The sequence below is a fragment of the Sinocyclocheilus anshuiensis genome, unplaced genomic scaffold (assembly GCF_001515605.1).
Source record: "Sinocyclocheilus anshuiensis isolate Anshui unplaced genomic scaffold, SAMN03320099.WGS_v1.1 scaffold6, whole genome shotgun sequence".
Lineage (NCBI taxonomy): Eukaryota > Metazoa > Chordata > Actinopteri > Cypriniformes > Cyprinidae > Sinocyclocheilus > Sinocyclocheilus anshuiensis.
In genome coordinates, this window is record NW_015547668.1 from 1,970,097 (window position 1) to 1,995,071 (window position 24,975).

At 35.2% G+C, this 24,975-nt stretch overlaps 1 protein-coding gene across 3 annotated transcripts in view; it reads right to left on the reverse strand.

Moving 5' to 3' along the window:
* Positions 1-1,768: 1,768 nt before the first annotated feature.
* LOC107702699 (synapse differentiation-inducing gene protein 1-like) overlaps positions 1,769-24,975 on the reverse strand; it is a 36,306-nt gene continuing 13,099 nt past the window's right edge. For 2 of the 3 annotated variants that reach the window (XM_016505096.1, XM_016505097.1), the window contains 2 exons: positions 13,724-13,861; positions 1,769-2,250 (listed from right to left, as the gene is read on the reverse strand). In XM_016505096.1, the coding sequence (XP_016360582.1) occupies positions 2,092-2,250; positions 13,724-13,861 (297 nt within the window). In that variant the 3' untranslated portion in view covers positions 1,769-2,091. The remainder of the gene's footprint in view (positions 2,251-13,723; positions 13,862-24,975) is intronic. The other variant, XM_016505098.1, reaches the window with a different exon arrangement.

Sequence of the window (24,975 nt, forward strand, 5' to 3'; positions counted from 1 at the left end):
GTTCAGATTCGGATTCAGATCCCATTCAGATCTTTAGACGGATTATATCTGTATACCAAATACTGTTATTATGACAAACCAATATTAAAGTCAACATGAAGTTTTGTTCTTAACCCCTTTTAATTTACTTAAATGTATGTTTCCAAATAAAACAAAAATTGTAGGGACCTGGGCCTGGGTAGGGTTACGCCAGCCGTTTGTAAGTTCTTACTTAAATGGGAACAAGTCCACACTAGATTTTTAGTGACTACTAGCTAGTTTGTAGCTAACTCTGTGCTTGATTTTTGTTGCACCATTTGTTCCTATAAAGCAGAGTGTAGCCAGTAGGTTGTAAGCACTGGGTTCGTAAACAATATTTTTCGCATAATGTTCTCTCAAAATGTAAACAAGAGTAAATGTCATCATATTAGGGGTGTACAATATGTATTGTCTGCAGTATCGTAATTGTTGTTTTAGCAATGTGCGAGCTGACATTATCAATGTCTCTCACTTGGCAAAAAAAAAAAAAAAAAAACATCTTTTTATAAGACATTTATAAGAGTTAAGTAATATCACACAAGCAAGTGTGCCATTTTTTGAACATTAGAGTGTGACTCTGATCGCAAATGTGATATTGATTTTATACAATCGTTCAACAAACAAGAAGTTCATGTTAAATGATTATTATACACTCAGTATTACATTAGACACAATTGTCTTTTTTTCCTGTTTCGTCAATGAAAATAGTTTCGTTTACATTTTTACATCTCAGAGTGTTTTGTTCCTGAATTAATCTATTTTTGAATGAATCATTTTGAATCAATGATTCAATGATCCATTCATAAAGACAGTTACTTGCTTTGTTTCTGAATGAATCAGCTGTTTTGAACAAATCATTTGAATGAATGATTCAATTAATCACTCATTAAGACTTACTGGAGGCTTTAGTGTCATATTTACTTATCCATAAGAGGCATAATCTGACCGATCAGCACAAAATACACACTCTGCAAAATACTGTTAAATAATCATTAAAATAATCCCCCAAAAATAAACGCCCTTACATCATATGTCTAAAGAATTGTAGTTTGTAAGGTAAACCATGAGCTTATTGATGCAACTCAGTCAGTCTGCTATTCTATTCCAACAGTTACTTCTTGTCTGAGGCTTATTTAGTACATTTTTAGTTTATACATTCAAAAAATATTTACTACTGCCTAATGGTGTATGCACACCAAATGCAAAGCAAAATTTGCATCGCATTACTCACTTTAGTGTAGTCGCAGCATGTTTTTTGCATTATTCACACAAATAAAAACGCTTTTTGCTGATTGCCTTGCATGACAATGCATCATGCGAATTTTCCGCTCGAGTTGAAATATTACAACTTGCAGAAGACACGATTGAGGCGAATATCACGCTTTCACGACAACCGCGCCGCCCAATTTGTGTCATTCGCGCCGCCCTGCGCAAATTCGTGTCTATATGCCTGTTTGCATTGACTTTTTATGTAATGTACTTGTGCGAATAATTAAGTTTGCTTTTGGTGTGCACACACCATAAGTTGTAACTTAGTAGACCTTTGCATCAAAATTAGACTAAGCTGTAACTTGCGCACAGCTGGTGCAACCGGCCCCTGATTTCATCCAATGGGAACTGACTGGATTGGCCACTTATCTGATGACAAAAATAGAAAGTTGTGCAGTGGCAGAGCAAATAAATACATTTTGATGAATTCAGCATGATTAAGAACATGCATTAAGAAAATAAATCAGGTCCATTTTGATTTCATATTGACTTTAATTTGGCCCAAAACGTGTGTGTGTGTAGCATTAGATTTGCACTTGCACAAACACTGAGCGCAAAAAAAAACACAAAAAAAAAACAATTGTGGTGGCGGCACGTTCACATGAAAATGCAGAAAAGTGACCAAGACAATTTACACAAACGATGATCTTCCCAACGAAATGGGAATGCGACTTTTAAAAGTGCAGGAGTGGAACACATTGCTGGTGAGTCCCGTATCGTGACCATCGGGTGTTTCCCAAAGAAGCTGATCCCAAAGTGAACCAGTCTTTATCCGACTGTGAGAGTGATTTGGGCATGGGAAGGCTACAAGTGATTGTTTTTGGAGAGGTATGCGATAAGGGCCACAGCCACACCCACGTAGATGCCCGTCCCGATGGTGATGGACAGTACGGCGAGGAAGAGCGCACGTCTGGAGCTGGAGCTGGCGTGGTGAAAGTCTCCTTTAGTCACTGCTTTGTTAGTCTGCGTGAGAGAGGGAGAACAAAGACAGAAATAGCACATGTTGACATGTTTTGAAAAGGTCTGGAGTGTGAACGAGCTATGATCGCATAAGAGAGCTGCAGAGAGAAAGAAAACAGAGAAATTATTAATTGGCTGCTCTCCAGCAGCTGACTGACAGATCTGGTAAAGTGCATAAATAATAAGCACTGCATGACTCAGAGCTCTCCTGCGGGGACCCGCAGCCTTTGAAGTCCAGGAAATGTTGCCAAGATTAAGGACAGATATTTCTGATGAATTCATTTACATCTCAACACCTCGCTGCCTCAATGTTTTCTTCCCCCGCTCGCTTACAGATGCTCCTTCCTGACCGCTATGAGATATTTTGCCATCTATTATATTGATTTATTACATAATGGTGATAATCGCTTGCGGAGAAAATCTGGACTGTCTGTCTGTAGGCTTGTGTCTTTCATCTTTGCCAACATCCATCAAATGGGTCGGCCCACAATAACCTGATGATGCTAATCGGGTCATATTGAAATTGCCCTCACATTTAGCAGCCGATCATAATTCAACTACTTCTGACCGACTGCATCACGAGGTAGGAACAAAACAAAATTATTCTAGTCATGCTCAACCTAGATTTCCCTCAAATGTGCATTTCTCACATTGAAATGATATCGGATGATATCAGACTGCTGTGCGTCAGACTAACGATGCTGAGAGTGTGTAAAAACAGCACAAGAGTTGGTAAGTTTGATTCATTTCCATGAATCAGTTCAAACTGTTTCCAAATCTGATTTAAAGATTATTTGGTGCCATCACACAAAATTTGCTTGTGGTTGTATTGAATTTGTTCATATATTAAAATGATTTTATAAAAAAAAAAAACTGTATACACTAAGTCAATTTTATCGATTAATGTTGTATTTTCATGTTGGCATATAAAAATAATTAAATATCACTTTTCCTTGTTCAATTACTAAAAAGAGCTTCATTGTCTTGCATTAAATGCCACCTCTCTATTCCATTTGAGAACAAATATATATACACACTACCATTACAAAGTTTTTAATGTTCTTGAAAGAAGTCTCTTTTGCTCACCAAGACTGCATTTATTTGCTCAAAAATGCAGTAAAAACAGCAATATTTTGAAATATTATTACAATTTAAAATGACAATTTTCTATTTGAATATATTTTAAAATGCAATTTATTCCTGTGATGCAAAGCTGAATTTTCAGCATCATTACTCCAGTCTTCAATGTCACATGATCCTTCAGAAATCATTCTAATGTGCAGATCTCAAGAAACTATTATTATTAATATCAATGTTGAAAACAGTTGTGCTACTTCCTATTTTTGTGGAAACTGATATTTTTTTCAGGATGTAAGTTTTACTGTCACTTTTCATCAGTTTATAAAAGTGAATAAAATTATACATTTCCTTAAAAAAATACCTAACTTTTTATCGGCAGTGCATATGACGTTCCTATTCATATAGGAATGTGACTTTGACTATAGATGTGATTATGAAATACAAAGACAAGTGTTTATTTTCATATGGAATAACGTGCACTAGCTGATACAGTAAAAGAAGAGGATAAAGTGAGAGGACAGTAGGTCCACTGGACAGGAACTGAGAAACTGTTCTCAGGGCTGTTTACACAGAATTCACAGGCATAATTAGCTCAAGTGACAGTTTCTAGCGTCTGGAAGATCCACTAGCTTCCTGTGAAAGTGGTCATTGACAGGGCAGCTGCAAGATGTCAGCACTCCCCACAGCATGGCAACATGCTGCAGACAGGCATGGGAGTATGTTAATGCCATGGAAATAACACAATGGTCAAAGAAAGAAATTAGCATATGAGGTTAAGGTGAGAAAAGTTGAGAAACTGCACTTTTCCGTTTTTTTAAACTGCATTTTTTTGTATGTTGCTTGACAATGACTGCAGTCTTTTACAAAAGCTTTGCTGCAACCTGGCCAAGCTGGCCAAACATGAAGGTGATTTAATTTTGTGAGTGGATGATTTTTTTTGCTGTGTGCTTACTAATTTAATCATTTTTAGGTTTGTAATACATTTAAGCCTCTTATACATTTAAATAACATTTGGCAACTAGATTTGCCATGCTGCAATACTACTACTAAAATAACGCTAGTATTACATTTTGGCACATACTTGTCCCATACCGTTTTTTGCAAAGTCAACCATCACTTCCAAAGTCCATAATAGATAATGATGCTTCCTCCAATGAAAAAGTCAATTTCCTGTTGTCTCTCACATCAAAATCCACTAACATGGACTGTTTTCACTTGCAAATGGTGCTTGATCTGTGCATATTTCTCTCCTGATTCACATGAGATGACTTTTTCACTAAAGAAAGCAATATTACAGATTTTTACATTACAGGATTTCAACCGGAAGCATTGGTTTGGGTTAAAAATGTCAGCTTTTCACTTCACAAGACTGGAGTTGTGTGGATTACTTGTGGATTATTGGGATGTTTTATCAGCTGTTTGGACTTTCAATCTGACGGCACCCATTCACTGCAGAGGATCCATTGGTGAACAAGTGATATAATACTAAGTTTCTAGAAATCTGTTCTGAAGAAAAAACTAATTCATCTACATCTTGGATGGCCCGAAGGCAAGTAAATTTTTACCAAATTTTCATTTTGGGGTGAACTATTTCAAGTTGAGAGAGGAATTTGTGATTAAATTTCATTTACAGTTAGAGCACAACAAGGGCCTTGTGGTGCATTAATCATAGGCTGTTATGTCATGTTCAGCACAGCTGAGCACACTTTATTTCTGCTTTTACTCATCCAGAATTCACTAAATCCATCACAGAAGACTTCATCTAATAAAACTGTCACTGACATTATCATGATGCATTGTTGGAAAAGCAAACAGTCCACTGGTGAGCTTTGAGCCCTCATTGGTACACATGAAAGTCTTGTGCGGATGCTTCCCTTGGGCTTGCAATACAAACCAAGTTAACATGATTTTTGTAATGCTTGCTGTTAGGGCATAAATTTTAGCTCTGCAGTCCAAGAAGCAAAGCAGTATGTTGTTATCTTCACATCGGTCATTCATTTGTCTTCCTGGCATATATCTTAAATGTTCTTAGGCCTCTGGAAATGTCACACCGTTCACCAGCACAGCCACTTTTACTCCGTGCCTTTCAGACCATCCGTTGTTTTCGACCAGCGAGGCAAATGTGAAATTATGTTAGTGTCAATCTGAGCAAGGAAATCAAAATACACCAAAACACTCATGAATGCATGTACTAATGAGCTGCAATGATGGTCTGTCTGTCTGTCTGTCTGTCTGTCTGTCTGTCTATCTATCTATCTGTCTGTCTATCTAACTGACTATCTAACTATCTGTCTGTCTACCTGTCTGTCTGTCTATCTAACTGTCTGTCTATCTATCTAACTGATTATCTAACTGTCTGTCTGTCTGTCTGTCTATCTATCAACTGTCTGTCTGTCTGACTATCTAACTGTCTGTCTATCTATCAACTGTCTGTCTGTCTGACTATCTAACTGTCTGTCTATCTATCAACTGTCTGTCTGTCTGACTATCTAACTGTCTGTCTATCTATCAACTGTCTGTCTGTCTGACTATCTAACTGTCTGTCTATCTATCAACTGTCTGTCTGTCTGACTATCTAACTGTCTGTCTATCTATCAACTGTCTGTCTGTCTGACTATCTAACTGTCTGTCTATCTATCAACTGTCTGTCTGTCTGACTATCTAACTGTCTGTCTATCTATCAACTGTCTGTCTGTCTGTCTATCTGTCTCTCTGTCTGTCCGTCCGTCCGTCTGTCTGTCCATCTATCTAACTGTCTGTCTATCTAACTGACTATCTAACAGTCTGTCTGTTTGTCTATCTATCTGTCTGTCTGTCTGTCTGTCTATCTATCATCTGTCTGTCTGTCTGTCTATCTATCATCTGTCTGTCTGTCTGTCTATCTATCATCTGTCTGTCTGTCTGTCTATCTATCATCTGTCTGTCTGTCTGTCTATCTATCATCTGTCTGTCTGTCTGTCTATCTATCATCTGTCTGTCTGTCTGTCTATCTATCATCTGTCTGTCTGTCTGTCTATCTATCATCTGTCTGTCTGTCTGTCTATCTATCATCTGTCTGTCTGTCTGTCTATCTATCATCTGTCTGTCTGTCTGTCTATCTATCATCTGTCTGTCTGTCTGTCTATCTATCATCTGTCTGTCTGTCTGTCTATCTATCTAACTGACTATCTAACAGTCTGTCTGTTTGTCTATCTATCTGTCTGTCTGTCTGTCTGTCTATCTATCTAACTGACTATCTAACTGCCTGTCTGTTTGTCAATCTGTCTGTCTGTCTGTCTGTCTGTTTGTCCATCTATCTAACTGTCTGTCTATCTGTCTATCTGTCTTTCTGTCTTTCTATCTAACTGACTGTCTGTCTATCTATCTATTTGTCTGTCTGTCTGTCTGTCTATCTATCAACTGTCTGTATGTCTGTCTATCTATCAACTGTCTGTCTGTCTGTCTGTCTATCAACTGTCTGTCTGTCTGTCTATCTGTCTATCTATCAACTGTTTGTCTGTCTGTCTATCTATCAACTGTCTGTCTATCTGTCTGTCTGTCTATCTATCAACTGTCTGTCTATCTGTCTGTCTGTCTATCTATCAACTGTCTGTCTATCTGTCTGTCTGTCTATCTATCAACTGTCTGTCTGTCTGTCTGCCTGACTGTCTATCTATCAACTGTCTGTCTTTCTGTCTGTCTGTCTATCCATCAACTGTCTGTCTGTCTGAAAAAAATCTATTGTTAAGTGTAATCTTCAGTATTTTTAATACATCCTTTGTTGAAAATTAGTCATGCAGTAGTATTTGAACTTTGATTTGCAAAGTAGTTCATGTCTTCTTCCGCCCCTGCTGTTAATGTGCACAGTCAGTGTGCAAACATGATTAGCAGCCTATTGTTCCGTACAGATGAAGGACTGTACTCAGTAGCCTAATTACTGCTTCAATTTAGACATGCATAATTAATTACCATCAAATCAAAGTAAAAAGTAATTAACAATAGAGCAATGACACAGACGATAAGAAAAAAATAAAATTAAAAAGAAACTAAATGGGGCATGACAATCACTCAATTTGTCGTATCGGTGATTGCACCAGATCTTACTGTGCAGAATATATTTCCTGCAATATTAATATGTGACATTCCTGCGTAATCATCAACTACAGCACAAATGCATATTGACTTGTGAAGTAGGCTTACGTGAATCTCTGCGGCGATCCGTGCAAAGAGCACCCACGGTGTTGCTGACGAAATTAAAACCATTTTGTTGAACGCATCCACCCATTGTTCAAAAAAAGGTATTTTCTTCAGAGCTTATGTTCTACACGGCCCACACTTGCACCCTCTCTCGCCAAACCATTACATAAGGAGCTTATTGTGTTTGTGTTAGAACACGCTCTAAAAGCAATGAATCAGATTATGCACACAGGCTTAGCAAAAACAGATAGGACAGGAACAGCATTCACTGACCTGCCCAGATTAATAATTACTCATGCTTTGAGGTCTAATAAGGACAATTCATGTGAAATTATAATTTGATTGTAATATATCTGATGAGATATTCTGTACTGCTATGCATGAGTGGCACTGGTAAATGTGCAAACTTGTAAGGATAGTGAGATTCAAATATGTCTTGTATCTACTACATATTCGCAACAGTAATTTATTCAATATTACATTTTAATAACATTTTCCCCCTTTTAAACCATAATCTGTTGATATAATACTACTTGTTATTGTTTAGAATTTTCTGCAAAAATAAAATCCTTTAGGAAATACTGTGATGAGATCCATCACATTAAAATCCATTAGTTTTATCGCAATCTAAAATTCAGAATTGATTACTCGCTTTGGTGAAGAGCATGGAAATCTGCATGGATGCAATCTGCACTGGGAAACTGAAATAGAAAACATAAAAATGCATCCTCCAATACGCAGATGTAATTAGTAGCCAGTCGCACAAAACCACAAACTCACATGAAACGATTTTAAATTGAGCATTGTTTGAGTGCAGGATCTTTGAGTGGAGATGAATCACAAATTATTTTGAAAAAAGGATGTTTAAGGGCCTGATATTCTGAACAGAACAGGAACAATCTGCCCAACTGGAAAGATACTTATCAAATACAATCTAGATGTATTTTAAAGTAAGTTGGAACTCAGACCAGCTGTACTGTGATTTAAGATGACCTTTTAGATTTATGTTTTCAGCTAGACATGTAAAACTTTAATTTGAAAGAAATTAACTACAGAACTATTTTTTTTAACTACTATATAGGGTAAATTCGCAAAAAAAAATCAGTACATGTCTCCTTTCTTTTTAAACATTATATAATAATATTCTTTCTCTACAGAGAAACATTTTTATTTCAATGGTCAAATTCCAGGTTAAGAACTACACTACCCATAATCCTGAAGAAAAAACAATAATAATAATAAAAAATGCAGAAAGAGCGGCAGAAAGCAGTAATCTGGTGTTTCCTCCACCTGCCACTCAGAACCACATGCAACATGGGAAATTGTGCCATGCAAATTGTATTCAGCACTGAATTTTGTATTAGTATCCGCACAGTTTTCATAATTCCTTTGGTGAATTGAAAAATAAAACATTGCAGACAGTAAACAAACATAAAAGCATGCTATAAGACTTGTAGTTAAGTCAAATGCTTTATATGTCTGATTAAGTTTCTATGCAATTGCATTAGCAGACAGCAATAACCTTTTAAAAATGATGCCAGTGAAAGAGAATAGAAGAAAAAGAGCTGTTCAAAAAAAGAGGCTGCTTTGGCCTCCCTCAAGGCACATCACGCCTGCTTCTTTCTCACAGAACGTCCTACCGGCGGATGACTTTCACATCGGCCATCCATTAGCTTCTCGCTAAACCCAGCTAGAAGATGAAAAGCCCTGGAGAAACGCTAGATGTATAATACATGACTGTTCAAACTGTTTTAGACTGAGCCTTCAACACACACAACTCTGAATTCAAAGCATTGACGTTAGTTTAATTGCTAAAAAGTGCAATTTAAGCATTGAATTACTTTATTCATTGGCTTAAACTGCTTTGGTGTTTTTGTATATTTCCATTGCAAGTTATACACATTACAGTGTGACAAAATACCCAGCTATGTGGTTACAAAAAGTGTGTTAAATAAACTTTGTTTTGTTTTTTAAATGATCCTCTTTTGGGATGTTTATTAATTGTACGATTTGATCACTTCTATAACATGGAAATTTCATAATATCCCTGCATTTGTGAGGTTGTTTTCACACATTAAAGTTTTATTTAAATGTTGATTTGATGAGGCAGACTTACAGTGTAACTAGAGTTTGTGTTCTATTGATTGCTGAGTAATTGCTCAAAACCACATCATTAATTAAAAGAAAAGTCAAAAAATGAACCAATTAAAAGCTCTGCAGCTGAAAACACGTGCAAAACTGTGAGTTACTAACTTTGTCTGAAAATTTGCACAGCTCACAGGAAACTGCTCTTGCCGTGACTCACTCTTATACAAAACCCCCAAGAAATTAATTTATTTCAACCACCTGGATTAGAAAATCAAGCATTCATATTATTACAGTGCATTCACAAAATAGCAGCATAATTTAATGTCTACAATATACTCACTACTACAGCCTGTATATATTCTACAAGATGTATCTAGCATCTTTTAGAAGATATGCAATAATGCATTCAGATATTTAGAGATAAATCAGCTGCTTGTGTGGCATTTTTACTTGATAAAACATTCTGCAATAATGTAAATCTGGTGAGGTTTGTAGAAGGATTGCAGTGAATTGATTTTGGTGTAGGCTTAGATTTTAAAAACCAGGCTGAGAAAAGATTTCTATATTTTTTTTTTCAGGCAGAGAATTAGAGAGCTGTGGGTGTTGAGTCGTGATGTACCGCATGAAAGAGAAAGACGGAGAGAAACAGAGCGAGAAACACAGAGAATGAGGGCCATAAACTGCTTTTAAAGCCAGTGTCAAAAGTGAACACTGAAAGTTTAAGCACACGATGAATCACACAAAACCCATCAAGCACATGCCCAGGACATATTTCAGTCCACAATCAAAAGAAATTACGATTTATGAAAATGAGGCCTGTTTTGGGACCATTAAAGGGGTGGTTCACTGGTTTTTTTCTAGGCTTGATTGTGTTTATGGGGTGCAGTCTAACATGTGTTAATGCTCCGTTTTTAAAAAAACGCATTATTTTTCACATAATTTACCTTTATTCCACACCGCTCTGTCCCTTCTCTGAGAAACGCGCTGATCATTTCCTGTTTTTATGAAGCCCCGCCCTCAGAAATAGGCGATGGGCTCTGATTGGTTAGCTAGCCCAGTGTGTTGTGATTGGCTAAACCGCTTCTAGTGCGCGTCTAAACGTCCCGCACCTCTCCTCAGCGGCATATGCTCCGGTTCTATTGTAAACAACGGCGTCGTTAATATCGCTTATCAGTTTGAGCTCGATTGAGAAGCAGAGGATATTATTGAAGAGGATCGTGCAGAACCTGTGCAAGCATGGCTTTTAATGGTAGGCCTATGTTTTTTATTTATTGTTGTCTCATACTTTTAGATATGCTGTTATTTGTAAATGCTACTGCTTATTAAAAAAGTGAAATCGCAATCAACCACCCCTTTAAGATATTTTAAGCCTAATTTATTGTAAATTATTGCATAAGTGAATAGATTGTTTATATTATGCATTAGTTATGCTGCTTTTTTAAAAGTGTCATGTTTAACAGTATTGAAGATGCAAAAAATATAGGTTTCATTTTTATTTGATTTGGAGGTGAAATGGAAGATGAACAAAAGGAGATGAACACCATAATATCCTGTTATGCATTAATGTTTTGAAATAAGAGAGGGAATGAGTGAAAATGCTGCAATTACCACTTCTCTGTACAGTTCCCGTCTGAGGCGAATGACCTCTCTCTCTCTCTCTCTCTCTCTCTCTCTCTCTCTCTCTCCTTTTGGGACCATTCATATATTTTAACACTGACATTGTCATGAGATAAACTGTATAATGACTGCATAATTTAAATGCTAAGTTTTTCACATTGTTTATATTATGCATTAGTTATGATGCTTTTTTAAAGTGTCACGTTTAACAGTAAACGTCAAAAATGCAGAAAAATATATAAGCTTCATTTTTATTCGATTTTGAGCAGAAATAGAAGGTGAACTAAAAGGAGATGAACACCATTATCCTATCCTGTTTTGCATTAATGCTTTGAAATAAGAAGGGGGATAGATGAAAATGCTGCAAATGACCTCTCTCTCTCTCTCTCTCTCAGCACTCGTTCTGTAAGCAATCTCTCTCCTCTCAAGAGCATTGCGGTAAGCTATAAATACATTTGACACTGCAGCATACTATAGTCACCTTTATGAAACAAACCCGGGAATGCTCCATCTTTTGCCCTGCAGCATACATTAGACTATAATGGATATTTGTTTTTAAATGCTCAATGACGTATAATGACCGGATTTTCCCTGACAGTGTGCGCTGTAAGTTGTCTACCGTTCTACCGTTTAGCTATGCATCCTTCCACAGTTTTAGTTTTCAAAGCCCAGGATTATCAAACATAATAGGGGACAAGTATGGTTAAAGTATCAATAAAACTCTAATCTGAAGGAGTTATAATATCAATCATAACGGTAACACTTTACTTAAAGCCTTTATGTATAATGCATTATAAAAGTTAAGAGTTTCAATGCATGACTTATGCCTTATAATGCATTGTACAATCTCATGAATAACTGTAACCACAGTTAATACATTATAACACTTATCAATTCATTGTTGTTACACTATGCATTTCAATTTCGGTTATAATTATTTACGACAAGATATGATGTATTACAACACACATTATGAATAATTATAATGCATTATACCCTTTAATAACCCTTTATAATGCATTATACATAAAGGCTTTAGGTAAAGTGTTACTGTACCATAATAACTTATCTTCATGTTATTTATCATCCATCCATTCTCCAAAGTGAGGCATATTAGTAGTAGTAGTAGTATAGAAATTAATTAAAAATGAAGTACAACAGATATGAATATGTAGTTATGATAATAATAATAATTTGATATGTGATATTATTATTATTATATTATTATTAAGAGTTAATAATAATAATAATAATAATAATAACCACAATAATAATAATAATAATAATACTTTTCCTTTGTAGTATTATTATCCCTCCATTCTCCAAACTCAGTCAGGGATATTATTATTATTATTATTACTACTACTACTACTAATACTACATACATTAATTAAAAAAAAATAAATCAAATACAATGGTTTTGAATGAATAATAATAATAATAATAATAATAATAACAACCCTGCCTGAGTTTGGAAAATGGACGGATAACAATAATAACACAGACAAAAAATAATAATAATAATAATAATTGTTATTATTATTATTGTTGTTGTTGTTGTTACTACATAAATTAATTTAAATAAATTACATTGGTTCTGCACAATGGATGCAACTCTGTGTGAACTTCTCACAGGAATGTACAAAAAAGCAATTCAACCTATCTAACAATTTCTCCAAAAATGTTGCACCAAAAAAAATCATTATTTAATACCCTTTGTAAAGCAACTCATGGCCTCTTCTGGCTTACTGCTTTATTATAAAACAGATTGTTCAGACAAATGATGTTGTAAAGTAGCCATTATACTGTATGAACACCTGTGACCACGCATCAGTTCTGATATGTTGCTAGGCAACTGTAAACAGTCTACACTCTTAAAAATAAGAGTTCTTTACTGGCATCGATGGTTCCATAAAAACATTAAACATCCACAGAACATTCCATTCCACAAAAGATTCTTTATCCACCTTATTCCTAAACGCGGAAGTAGGCCTATGGGCGAGACTTCCTGTTGATTAGCCGCTATAGAAAAATAACGAGAAGAATAACAACGTGCAGTAAATGGTAAAACTGTTTGCATTACAAACCAGTCTGTTCATAATTAAAATAATACACTAAAATAATAAGGTAAGACACACCAATTTGCAATATCAAGCAGCAAAAGGAGTGGTTTTGTACAGCTAAAAATAGCTGGAAGCAGATGAGACCGGAAGCAAGACCCATAAAATTAACAAATGGCCATTTTTACGTGAAAAATAAGGTGGATAGTGGAAAAGGGTTCTTTAGATTTTTACAATGTTCTTCACACTAAAAAATGGTTCTTTTAAGAACTGTTCACTGAAAGGTTGTTTGGGGAAATGGTTCTTCTATGGCATCACTGTGAAAACCTGCTTTTAGAACCTTTATTTAAAGAGTGTATTGTTAGTCTTCATTTTATTCATATTAATAAATGTAACTACTTCTTGAACATTGGCATTTACGTTGTCATATGAGATGGTGATAGAGATCTTCTCACCTCGTGAGACAGGTAGAAAGCTGCGATGCCCAAGGGCCAGAAACAGCAGATCATGGAGAAAACACTGAGGCCCAGGTGGTCCCTCGGAGGCATCAGGAGGAAATTGTCTTCACTCTCTGAGTCACTTGAGTACTCACTCTGCAGAAAACACACAAAACACTGAGTGAATCAGATGACAGAGCGGCTTTTCATCCAACTCTCTCCATTTCACATCTCTCTGCTTCTTTTCAGGGAAAAGGAAGACCAAGAAAGTGGAGTAATAATGGCAACAAGCTTGTAGGAGGCCTGAGACAGTCATTATGGGGTCAAAATCAACATAGTAACAAATTTTGCATGCGGAGTAGGGTTGTAACGATACACTCGTTTTCTGGATGCATTGATTACAAACCCTGACGATGCAATGCATCGATCTTGAAAAATTTATTTTTGAATCGTGAATCGTCAATTTCGGATAGTAATCGATTGAAAACGCTAAGAATCGAATAAATCGCGATTTCTATAGCGATTCAATGCTTTCAAAATATATACACATTAAATTACTACAAGCTCGAATTAATGGAGACCTTGAACAGTGTTCGTGCCTCGCATCTCTCTTTCACGCGCTCCACTATTTCCCGCCTGCAGTGACTGTCACAGGATTGCGCTCGTGCTCCGTTCGTCTTACCGATACATTTTTTGAGCAGCTGATGTGTGATCTCTCCTTAGTACTCGTGGCCAGTAATGCTAAAGTGAAGTAGTTTTGCTTTTCTGTAGTTTTTCAATGGCTCTTGGTCATACCGATGACATTACCTGAGCAAAAATGCATATGCACATTGAATGATAAATGTGTTTTAACAATGTCGTTGAACCAAATGTACGAAGGAAACCGTTAAAATAACCACAGCTTTAACAACAACCTTGAAATAAGAGCGCAAGGTTTATCTGATATAATCAGATGCATGAAAGTAGCGTTCGTTGCTGTAGCAAACAGATATTGGGCGCGTTTTCTTTCAGGATCATCATTCGCCGATGGAGAGGAAAAGTTAAATACTATAGCATTTTATTTTATGAAAATGAGATGGAGTTTTCGCACTATATAAAACAATCATAAAATTGCCATTAGGAAAAATTATAATTACAAATGACTGATTATTGTCCAGCAGTGTTTTTGATTCTTATAGCAAATTCAAAGTAATAGATAAGAAAATAATTCCTTGTAAAAAAAATAATAATAATAATACATACATAGGCCTACATAAAATTATTGTTTTTGACATTTCTGTCACTTCTGAAATGATGGCTACACCCCTGGTGTGACAAAATGTTAGCCTATACATAATACTTTTAAAGCTCTTAAAAGTATTATGTATAAGCTCTTGGCTTACATAAATTTCTACATATGCCATGTCATGCCATAGCATCATTAAACTAGATATAAAGTTCGTCAAGACAAACTTTAAGTTGGCTTGAGAAAGCCTGACCAAAAAGTATGAAAAAGTAATCCTGTGAATGCACTTAAAGAACGCAGAAACGAATCGTTAATCGAATCTAATCGAATTGAATCGTTCTGAATTTGCAAAAATCGTTCTTGAATCGAATCGAAAAACTATGAATTGTGAATCGAATCGATTCGCTGTCTACCCAAAGATTCATAGCCCTAATGTGGAGGGTTTTTATAGGGTTAAAATCGATTCTACTTCTTGCTTAATGTACCTGGTCTTTTTGTACACTGTTCAACAGTATGCTGTTCCAAAAAAATACTAGAATGAAATTAATTTTAATTGAATCGAATACAATTCTTCTTAACTGCTATTTTCTTCTTATTTTCTTACTAAGGAATTAAGAATATTCTGTATTCTTAAAAATATGTTTTCATCTTTTTTTAAAGATTGTTCTAAAGAAGAATTTGAATTCCTGAAAAGAATTATCTTAAAAATCATTGTAAATAACCTCTCAAAGTTAGAATAACTTCCAACTTGTCTTATAATCCCAAAGAAGGTAATATGTTTAATATAATTATTGGGCTGCTTCAAATATTAAGCATACAACATAACACTAGCCACATATAAAAAGTGCCATGACAAGTGTTGAACTTTGTTTTTCCCCAATTGCACTTAGGAACATTCCTGAAATTTATCTTAAGATATTTCTTAACTTATTTCTTGAGAAGTCTTGCATGAATTTTATTCAGACCTGACTCCATACTATTATATACTATAATGTCCACTTTTTACGATCCAATCAATTCACAGTGGGAAAAGTCTTCTTTTCTTGAAGAATATCCCTGAAATATTTCACTTTATGTAAGTAAAGATGTGAATGCAGAATTGTGTTGACTTGTGTTGCAGTACATTTGTAGCTCATTTGGGAATTTTTCATTTTTTGACAATAGAAAAAGCCCAATTTCAACTCTTGCTGAGTTTCAGTCATGTCAATCATTCTGAATTCTTTATAGTATTTAATAAAGGCTATGATACTGAAATAAAAATGTACCTTCATAAATGAATATTGATGAAACTTTTCACACAGGCCTGTATTACAGACTGAAGCCACAATTCATGCAGCATTTATGCATGTTGTTCTTAAAGAAAAATCACTTTTCTCTGCATCCTCTACTTTTAATAAGGTTTTTATCATCAACTAACATGTTCTTGTGTATGTAATCACAGCTTGCATGTGCTAACGGTGTGCAGATGAATGTTGCTTTTTTTCACCTCCGCACAAGGACATAAACGGCTTGCACAACCTGGCTCACTTGTCACCAATTTGCAGCAAAATGCCCTCTGCATATGTTAACACATCGAGGGCAAAGTGAGCTGCAGCATCCGGACGACAGTTCGCTCTCACACACAGTCTGAAAGAAGATGGCTGGAGAGAGGTTTTTGTTTTCTTTTGTGCACAAAAAGTATTATTGTAGCTTCATAAAATTAAAGTTGAACCACATGGACTATTTTAACAATGTCCTTACTACCTTTCTAGGCCTTGAACGTGGTAGTTGCTGTCTATGGAGGGCCAGAGAGCTTTGGAATGAGTTTGGAACAACATGAGGTTGAGTGATTAATGACAGAATTTTCATTTTTGGGTCTCTAAACTCTAAAAATAGCATGCCATTTTAAAATGAATATCTAACAGAGATACATAAATGGCAGCTGTGGTTGCCAGAAATTCACCATTCAATCATCAGGGTTACACACGACACTAGAAATGCAATAAACATTAACATAACGAACGTAAGATGAAGAAAATTTAACAAAACACCCTACATTACTGCTAGCAAAAATAATGAAATTTATTTAAATGTGATGCAGGACATTCTCAGAATGTCCTTTACTATCTTTCACTGTAATTTATGTAAATCATAGTTTTTACCTGAAAACAACAGTAAATTCATTCTTACAATAACATTACATATATTGCTATGTTAAACCGTTTACAATTCTCACTGTATATGCGACTTACATTTAACCAATTAACAGGTTTTTAATGTAACGTTTTACTGTATTTTTCTGTAAAATTACAAACATTTTTGACAGTGATGTTACTGTTGTCTTAATCGAAATACATGCCTTTAAATACATTTCTGCAGCACCGTTATTACGTACCTTACTGCACGTTTCGCGGCAGTTTTAAAGTGAAACGTCCAGTGAGAGGCACTAAATACGTGGAAGGAATACGTGACTCTGGCGCGTTTTTGTGACGCTGATATAGGCACGTATTGCTGTTTGTATTACGTTGCTTCAGGTACGTATTCTGAGAAGTGTTGTTAAAAGTTAAAGTGCCCCTATTATGCCATTTCCAATATTGCCTTTCATGCAATGTGTAATGAGCTGTATGTGAATGTAAACGATCAGCAAAGTTGAAAAGCCAAAAGTGCACAATAAATAAAGTTATTGTCTCCCAAAATAAAAAATCAACTCTCTACAGCCTAAACGAGTCGCTAGTAATTCGAATCCCACTTCGTCACGGGGTAACACATTTTCATAATTCCCGCCTATGTTCTACATTGGCCGGCAGCGAACAACTTGACTCCGCCCACAAACACGTAATTTTATTGGCGACTGCTTCTCTAATCTCGGGGAGTATTGTCTTTCGATAGCCCATCTTCTTACTCAAGAACATATAATTCATACTGGAAACTTAACTCTGTTTTATTAGAGGATGCGGAAATTTGTAGGTCTGTGATATCTAGGATTTTTTTTTTTTTCTTAACAAAGCTCAAACCGAGGATAATTTTGGTTCTAATTGGGAGCTGCTAAAATATAATATTAGATTAATTTTAGCCAAAGCTGGAACTCAAAAAGCTAAGCAATATAAAGCAGAGGAACTTGATATTGTTAAAAGACTTGTCTACCTCTCCTGCTCTCCTTTTGAGAATTTATCTGTTGACCAGAAATCAGAATTAGTTGAACTTCAGAATTCATTAGATAACTTGTATATTCGAAAAGCAAAGGGTGCTTTTCTTCGTTCAAGAAGGAGGTGGTTAGAGGAGGGAGAATGTAATTCCAGCTATTTTTTTAGATTAGAGAAACAGCTAAATCATCTAAATTCTATAAGTAGCCTTAAGGTAAATGGAGTGGTTTTAAAGAATTATAAAGAAATTTCTAATTATTGTGAAGAGTTTTATAAAGACCTTTATCGTTCCAAATACTCTCAACAGAATTTGGACTTATTCTTTAACTCCCTTGATACGGACCTTATTCCTAAAATTAATGATATTGGAAAGAATTTATGTGACGCTCCAATTCAAATTCAAGATATTTTTGAGGCCATTGATAAGTTGACCGCAGAGTTTTATAAGAAATGTTCAAATTATCTTTCACCGTTTCTCTTCAATGTTTATTTAGAAAGCCTTAAAAAGGGTGTTCTCCCACCCTCTATGACTCAGGGTGTTATAAATTTGATCCCTAAACCTCAAAAAGACCACTCTCAGTTGGAAAACTGGCGACCTATAAGTCTCCTGAATAATGACTACAAAATATTAGCCATGATTTTTGCTAAAAAGATTAAATGTGTCCTAGATGATATAATAGATTAATGTCAGTCGGGCTTTATGACAGACAGACTTATTTCAAATAATATTAGACTTGTTCTTGATATTTTAGATTACTCGGATTTGATCCTGGATGACAGTTTTCTGCTTTTTCTTGATTTTTATAAAGCTTTTGATTCCATTGAATTTCCTTTTATTCTTAAGTCCTTGAGTATTTTTGGTTTTGGCCCTAATTTTATTAATGCAATTCAAACTTTGTATAATAATGCCAATGCTTCAATTAAATTACAACATGGTACTACTCATAGGTTTAACATAGAGAGAGGCATTCGTCAAGGCTGCCCTATCTCGCCTTATCTTTTTCTGCTTCCTATGCAACTTTTAGCCATCCACATTCAAAATAGTAATTTGAAAGGTATCTCTGTGGCAAATCAATCAATATTTTTTGCCTTCAGTCTGAAGAAACAATCATTTATTTTGGGACCGTGCTTATTCTAAACTGTTCTGGGTTGACTTTTCCAATTTTGTTAAAAAATATTTATATCCAAACTTTTGTATAACCCCAAAAATTGTGTTTTTTGGTTACTCTTTGAATTTAGATCTTTCTCAGTGTAAATTTATTATTAATCTATTGCTATATCTTGCTAAATTTTACATTCACAAGTGTAAATTTTCAAAGAAAACTCCCTATTTTTTTATTTTCAGGAAAGATTTTGATGTATATGTAAACTCTTTAAGAAACTCTAATAATTCTATTGCATGTAAGACTCTTTCATGGTGTAAATCTTATAAGCTAACATAGTATGCTTTGGAGTATTGTTTGTAACCCTTAATGTCTTTTGTTCTTACTTGTCTTTGTAATTGTATTTGTTGTTCTTCTATTGCATAATAAAAAAAAAATGTCCCCACATTGGGACATAGGCTACATTACTTTTATTTTTTGAGCTGCACATGGTATAGCAGTCTTAAATGCAATAACTAAAATAATAATTTTCCTAAATAACTTTTCTTGTCGGCTTACCAACAGTTTAATATGTAAATGGAAAGAATTAATTTATTTGTCGTACCTGTGTTATTTCCCACTTTCTTTTCTTCATGTTTTCCCTGGCTGCATTAATCACTATAACATTCTTGTAGAGCTCCTGGGATTTGATGTGTATGTAAACTCTTTAAGAAACTCTAATAATCTTCTATTGCATGTAAGACTCTTTCATGGTGTAAATCTTAGTATGCTTTGGAGTATTGTTTGTAACCCTTATTGTCTTTTGTTCTTACTTGTCTTTGTAATTGTATTTGTTGTTCTTCTATTGCATAATAAAATAAAATAAAAAAATAAATAAAAATCTCGGGGGAATTCAACGCGGGATTCACTAAACGCTTGCTCTTGAAAGATGGCTCAGTACTCTGTTTATTTGGACCAGCTGGCTCCACTGAATCACAAGTATGATAAATAATAGATGTTTATATTTTCTATCGCGCATTCAAAATACGGAACTATGGCAATGGGCGTATCATTTCCGACACACGCTGTACGCGGTAGACCTATCACAACAGACTGGGCCATCTGACCAATCAGAACAGAGCAGGCTCACAGAAAGGAGGGGTTTAGAGAGACTGAATCTTAGAACTGCTTTGAATGAATCATTTGAGAATCGCTGGAAAATTAGGTGATATTAAATGCATATTTTGAGAAAACGAAAAGCGTTTTTTGACCTTGCATGAGTGTAATCCTATTGTAGGAGACTCCCAAAACAATATGTGACCCTGGACCACAAAACCAGTCATAAGGGTAAATTTTTCGAAATTTAGATTTATACATCATCTGAAAGCTGAATAAATAAGCTTTCCATTGATGTATGGTTTGTTAGGATTTAGAGAGATTGAATCTTTGAACTGCTTCGAAAGAATCGTTTGAGAATCGCTGGAAAATGAGGTGATATTAAATGCATATTTTGAGAAAACGAAAGCGTTTTTTGACCTTGCATGCATGTAATCCTATTGTAGCCCAGATAGCACACATACGTCTGCAAGATGTCTGTTAAAGATCACTTGATCTGGAAAGCATCTGCTGTGTACAAACATCTAACAGACGTCTGTAAGATGTCAATTTTACATACATTCTAAATCATAAACATCTTAAAGACATCTAATAAACATCTATTTGACCTCTGATAGAACACGTCTTATAGACGTATTGCAGATGAGCAAACACTGTAAAAAATACGTCTTCCAGATGTAAATGCAGACGTCAAATAGACGTCTCTGAGATGTATGTGTGCTATCAGGGAGGAGACTCCCAAAACAATATTAGGAACCTTAAAAATGGCATAATAGGGGCACTTTAATGCTGTATTGTGTTGGAAATATCTCCTACACCAAACCCAACCCTAAACCTACCCGATAGTGTTAACAAATGCAAAAGTGATGTAAAAGGGCATTTGTTGATGCAGCCGTGCTACTTTAACTTCTTTATGCAGATTTGAGCTGTTTTGTTGAACTGTAGTTTCACGGGATTCATGCCGAAGCTCTTCATCACTTAAGTGCAATGCCGTATCGAGTGAGCTACCGAGCAAACCTACTGAATTAGGAAACTCATGCATATGAAGTTGGATATGTGACGCTAATCTTCAAATGCATCAGTTTTCAAATCTCGCAGCATGTTAAAATTGTTTTGAATTCATAACATAATATTCCTCAAGTGATTATGCGAAAATTAGGCTTTATTAATCGAAACTGTGGACCTGCACATCATACTTGGTGTGAAAAGGAATAAAAGTTGTGGGAGTTTTACTGCCTCTAGTGTTCATTTCAACTGGAAACTGCAGCGATTCGTATAAGTACGTTTTTTGAGTTTTGAAGAAATGTAAGTAGAGGCACGTATTTCCAGTGAGCCTATATTGAGAAATTTACAATGTGACCTGTCAATTAAAAAGGCTTTTGTTTAAATTAATGTCAAGTTGATACAGTCAAATATTAAATAAAGCATTTGCAAGGAAGTAGTAAAAAAAGGGTGTGGGGGACATGATAACATTTTTTGTTTTGAGTCATAAATACTGATTATTCTACTGTACATGATGTCACGATTGCCCAAGAAGTCTTCCGGATTTATCGAGAGTCAAACATTGTGTGGCACAACAACTGGGTGGAAGCTTTCTGAAGCTGTCATTTTATGCAACCAGTCAAACGTTTTTTCTTTGCACATCATCCAAGCCAAATGAAACATTTAAAATATTCTATATTACAGTAATGGGGAAAAGGGCAAAAGTCCATATAAAATACAATATAATAAAGCTATTTAATTTTGGGGCGAAAAGTTACCTGGGAATGTTTTTTGTAAGATTCCTCTAATTCAATCTGACACATAAAATGTTTGTGAAACACAAGACATGTTTCCTAAACCCCTGTGAATCACCAGCAGTGTATTTATTCCATAATATTCACTTATACGTACAAGGACAATTCACAATACCCAGGCAATATAATAACTGTATTAGCTGTAGTCCTTAATTCGAGGCAGCATGTAGAAATTAAATGACAAATGGATTTTAATATTCTTTTGATTGTATCATCTGGGTACACCATATTTCTAATCATGCAAATGCGATGAATGTAGATTGAACAGTCTGATTGCCAAATTCCAGATTGACCTCATCCACAAACCTCAGCTTACATCTTGCAAGATCTCATTTGCTCAGATTGGCTTTTTCTGTGAAGTTGCTCTGATAACCTGGCACATCGTTTTCCAAACAGCGTGTCATATGATGCAACATGTGTGAGGATGTAACGGTGCAACAGACTGAGAAGTGTGTCTGCATAATAGGAATGTCAAGTGTTCCATTAATTTGATTCCAGAAAGAACTTCAAAAAGGCCAGAGCTTCTAAAGGCTGCGATTATGAAAGGAGGCATGATAGAGTTCTCTCTGCAGGTAAGAAAGCAGCGGATGTAAATTCACGTCTCACAGGAAAAAAAATTAAAAATTGTGAAAGCAAGAAGGGAAAGTGTTACATGAGTCATCGGAGCGGCTGCACATGCTGTATGATGTGATGTTTTTCAGGCCAGTGCAATCAGATTTTCATTCCCCACGTTTAATAGACTGATTAATCTCTCCATAAATTAAATTTTTGATTAGCCGTTAATGTTGTATTATGGAATACCCAAAAGAGATATGAGAGTGCCTGCAGAGGGTTATGCAGTGTATTCGGCTGTAATTGAACTATCACAACGTGCTGCAAGCGATCACATGCAGTGACAGTTTTCCAAAAATTTATATTTCATGAGAATTACAAAAGAATTGTCAGGATTATGGACTGTCTGTGTGTGATTTTCTCCCCATGTGGCCCCTGTGACCCAGTTTCCCCATGTGTGATTAGTCATTTGATTCACCTGTGTTTGTTGATTATCCCTCGTTACCCCATGCATTTCAGTTCCAGTTTGTGCAGTCTGTCTTTGTCCGGGATTAAAAGTCTATGTTGTGCTACATGTGAGTTCCTGCCTGCCCTGTGTTACCCCTTGGATGTGGATTATTAAAGACTGTGTTTGAGTTTACTCCTCGTCTTCTCGTTCCTCGCTCCTCTCCGTAGGCAATCGTGACAAGAATCTGCTGTGTGTAAAATTTTCCATTAAAATGAAAAGGTATAGGCCATGATACAATCATAACCACTTTAAAGTTCACACATAAAATGATTTTTTTTCCCCCTCATGTTTTTCTAAACCTATGGAAGTTTGTTTGTGATAGTATGAAAAAAATACATAAGGTAATTTTTCTCAGAATTCTGAGTTTGTCTAAGAATTCTGGCTTTTTTTTTTTTTCTTACAATTTGGAGACAAAATTCTCAAAATTGCACAAACTCGTAATTCTAACTTTCTTTCTTGCAATTCCAAGTTTACATCTCAATTCAGAGTTTATTTTTCACAGCTCTGACTTTGAGTTTACTCCTTGAAATTTTTTTTTTTTTTTTTTTTTTTTTTCACCACAGAATACAAAAATAAAGGTTATTTCAACTTCTCACAATTCTGACCATATTTCCTCCAATTGCATGTGTAAGTTTTTACATTTCTATCTGTCTGTCTGTCTGATCATAATTGATGGACAACTATGCCCGGAAAAGACATCAGCAATCTGGTGCCAGGAGGAGGAAAAAGTGAAAACAAAGCCCATGCATCACTTTCGGGCACATTCATAAGCCTGTGAAACTTGTTTTTTTTTTTTTGGCTGTTGACGTTAATAGCGTGTTTTAATGTCGGTAATTTCACCACCACCAACGCATCTAATATTCTCCCTGAGTTTCCATGTTCCATTACGAAAATCAGCCATGGTTTTAACACAAATAAAACCAAAAATCATGGTTCTTGTAGCCATTAAATTAACCATGGTTTTGTTACTTCAAATAACAATTTACAAAAGTATTAAGAATTTTTTTTGTGGTTCTAAAAACAGACCTAAGCCAACAATAGCCTTTCAAATGACTTAAAATGCATTATATACAAACAATAAGGCAATAAAGATTGGTTAATTAATAATTATATGGTTTCATTGAATAACACCATTAAAATACATAATGTAATACAAAATAAACAATTTATGAACATTATTATTACAAATGCCTGCAAAGGGAGCCAAAGGCCTGGTAATTGCTGCTGTTATACTTACAGGACGATCAAATCCTTGTTTAGGCTATTGGCAAAACATTTAATTCAAATATTCACTTAATCTTTAATTTTTGGCCACCTTTTTGCTATATACAAAATAAACAATTTATGAACATTACAAGTTGCATGCAAAAGGAGCCAAAGGTCATTGCTGCTGCTGCTACTCTTACAAGACAATCAAATCCTTGTTTAATAGGCTATTGACCAAACATTTAATTCAAATATCCACTTAATCTTTCATTTTTGGCCCCCCATTTTGCTATATATAGATGACACAGCCTCTAATTTCTTCAACAAAAAATATGTGGACATCGCAACCCTTACAAAAATTAACGATGGTTTTATCATAGTAAAACTGCTTCATTTTCTTTTGCATGATTTCTGAATGCTTGAGCCTATAAAATCAATCGGACAACTGTATTAATAAAATCATAGCCATAGGTAACTGTCTAGATTTAGCCACGGCTTCTGGTTCATTTGCAAATAATACAATTTATTTACTTAAATTTTTTATTAAAGTTCTATTTTGACTCCTAATAGGTGTGTGTTTTTTTGTTTGTTTTTTTTACTTCCATAATATTTGAGGGAGAGGGGCACAACAATACAATCCTGCTTAGGGCACCCATTTGACCA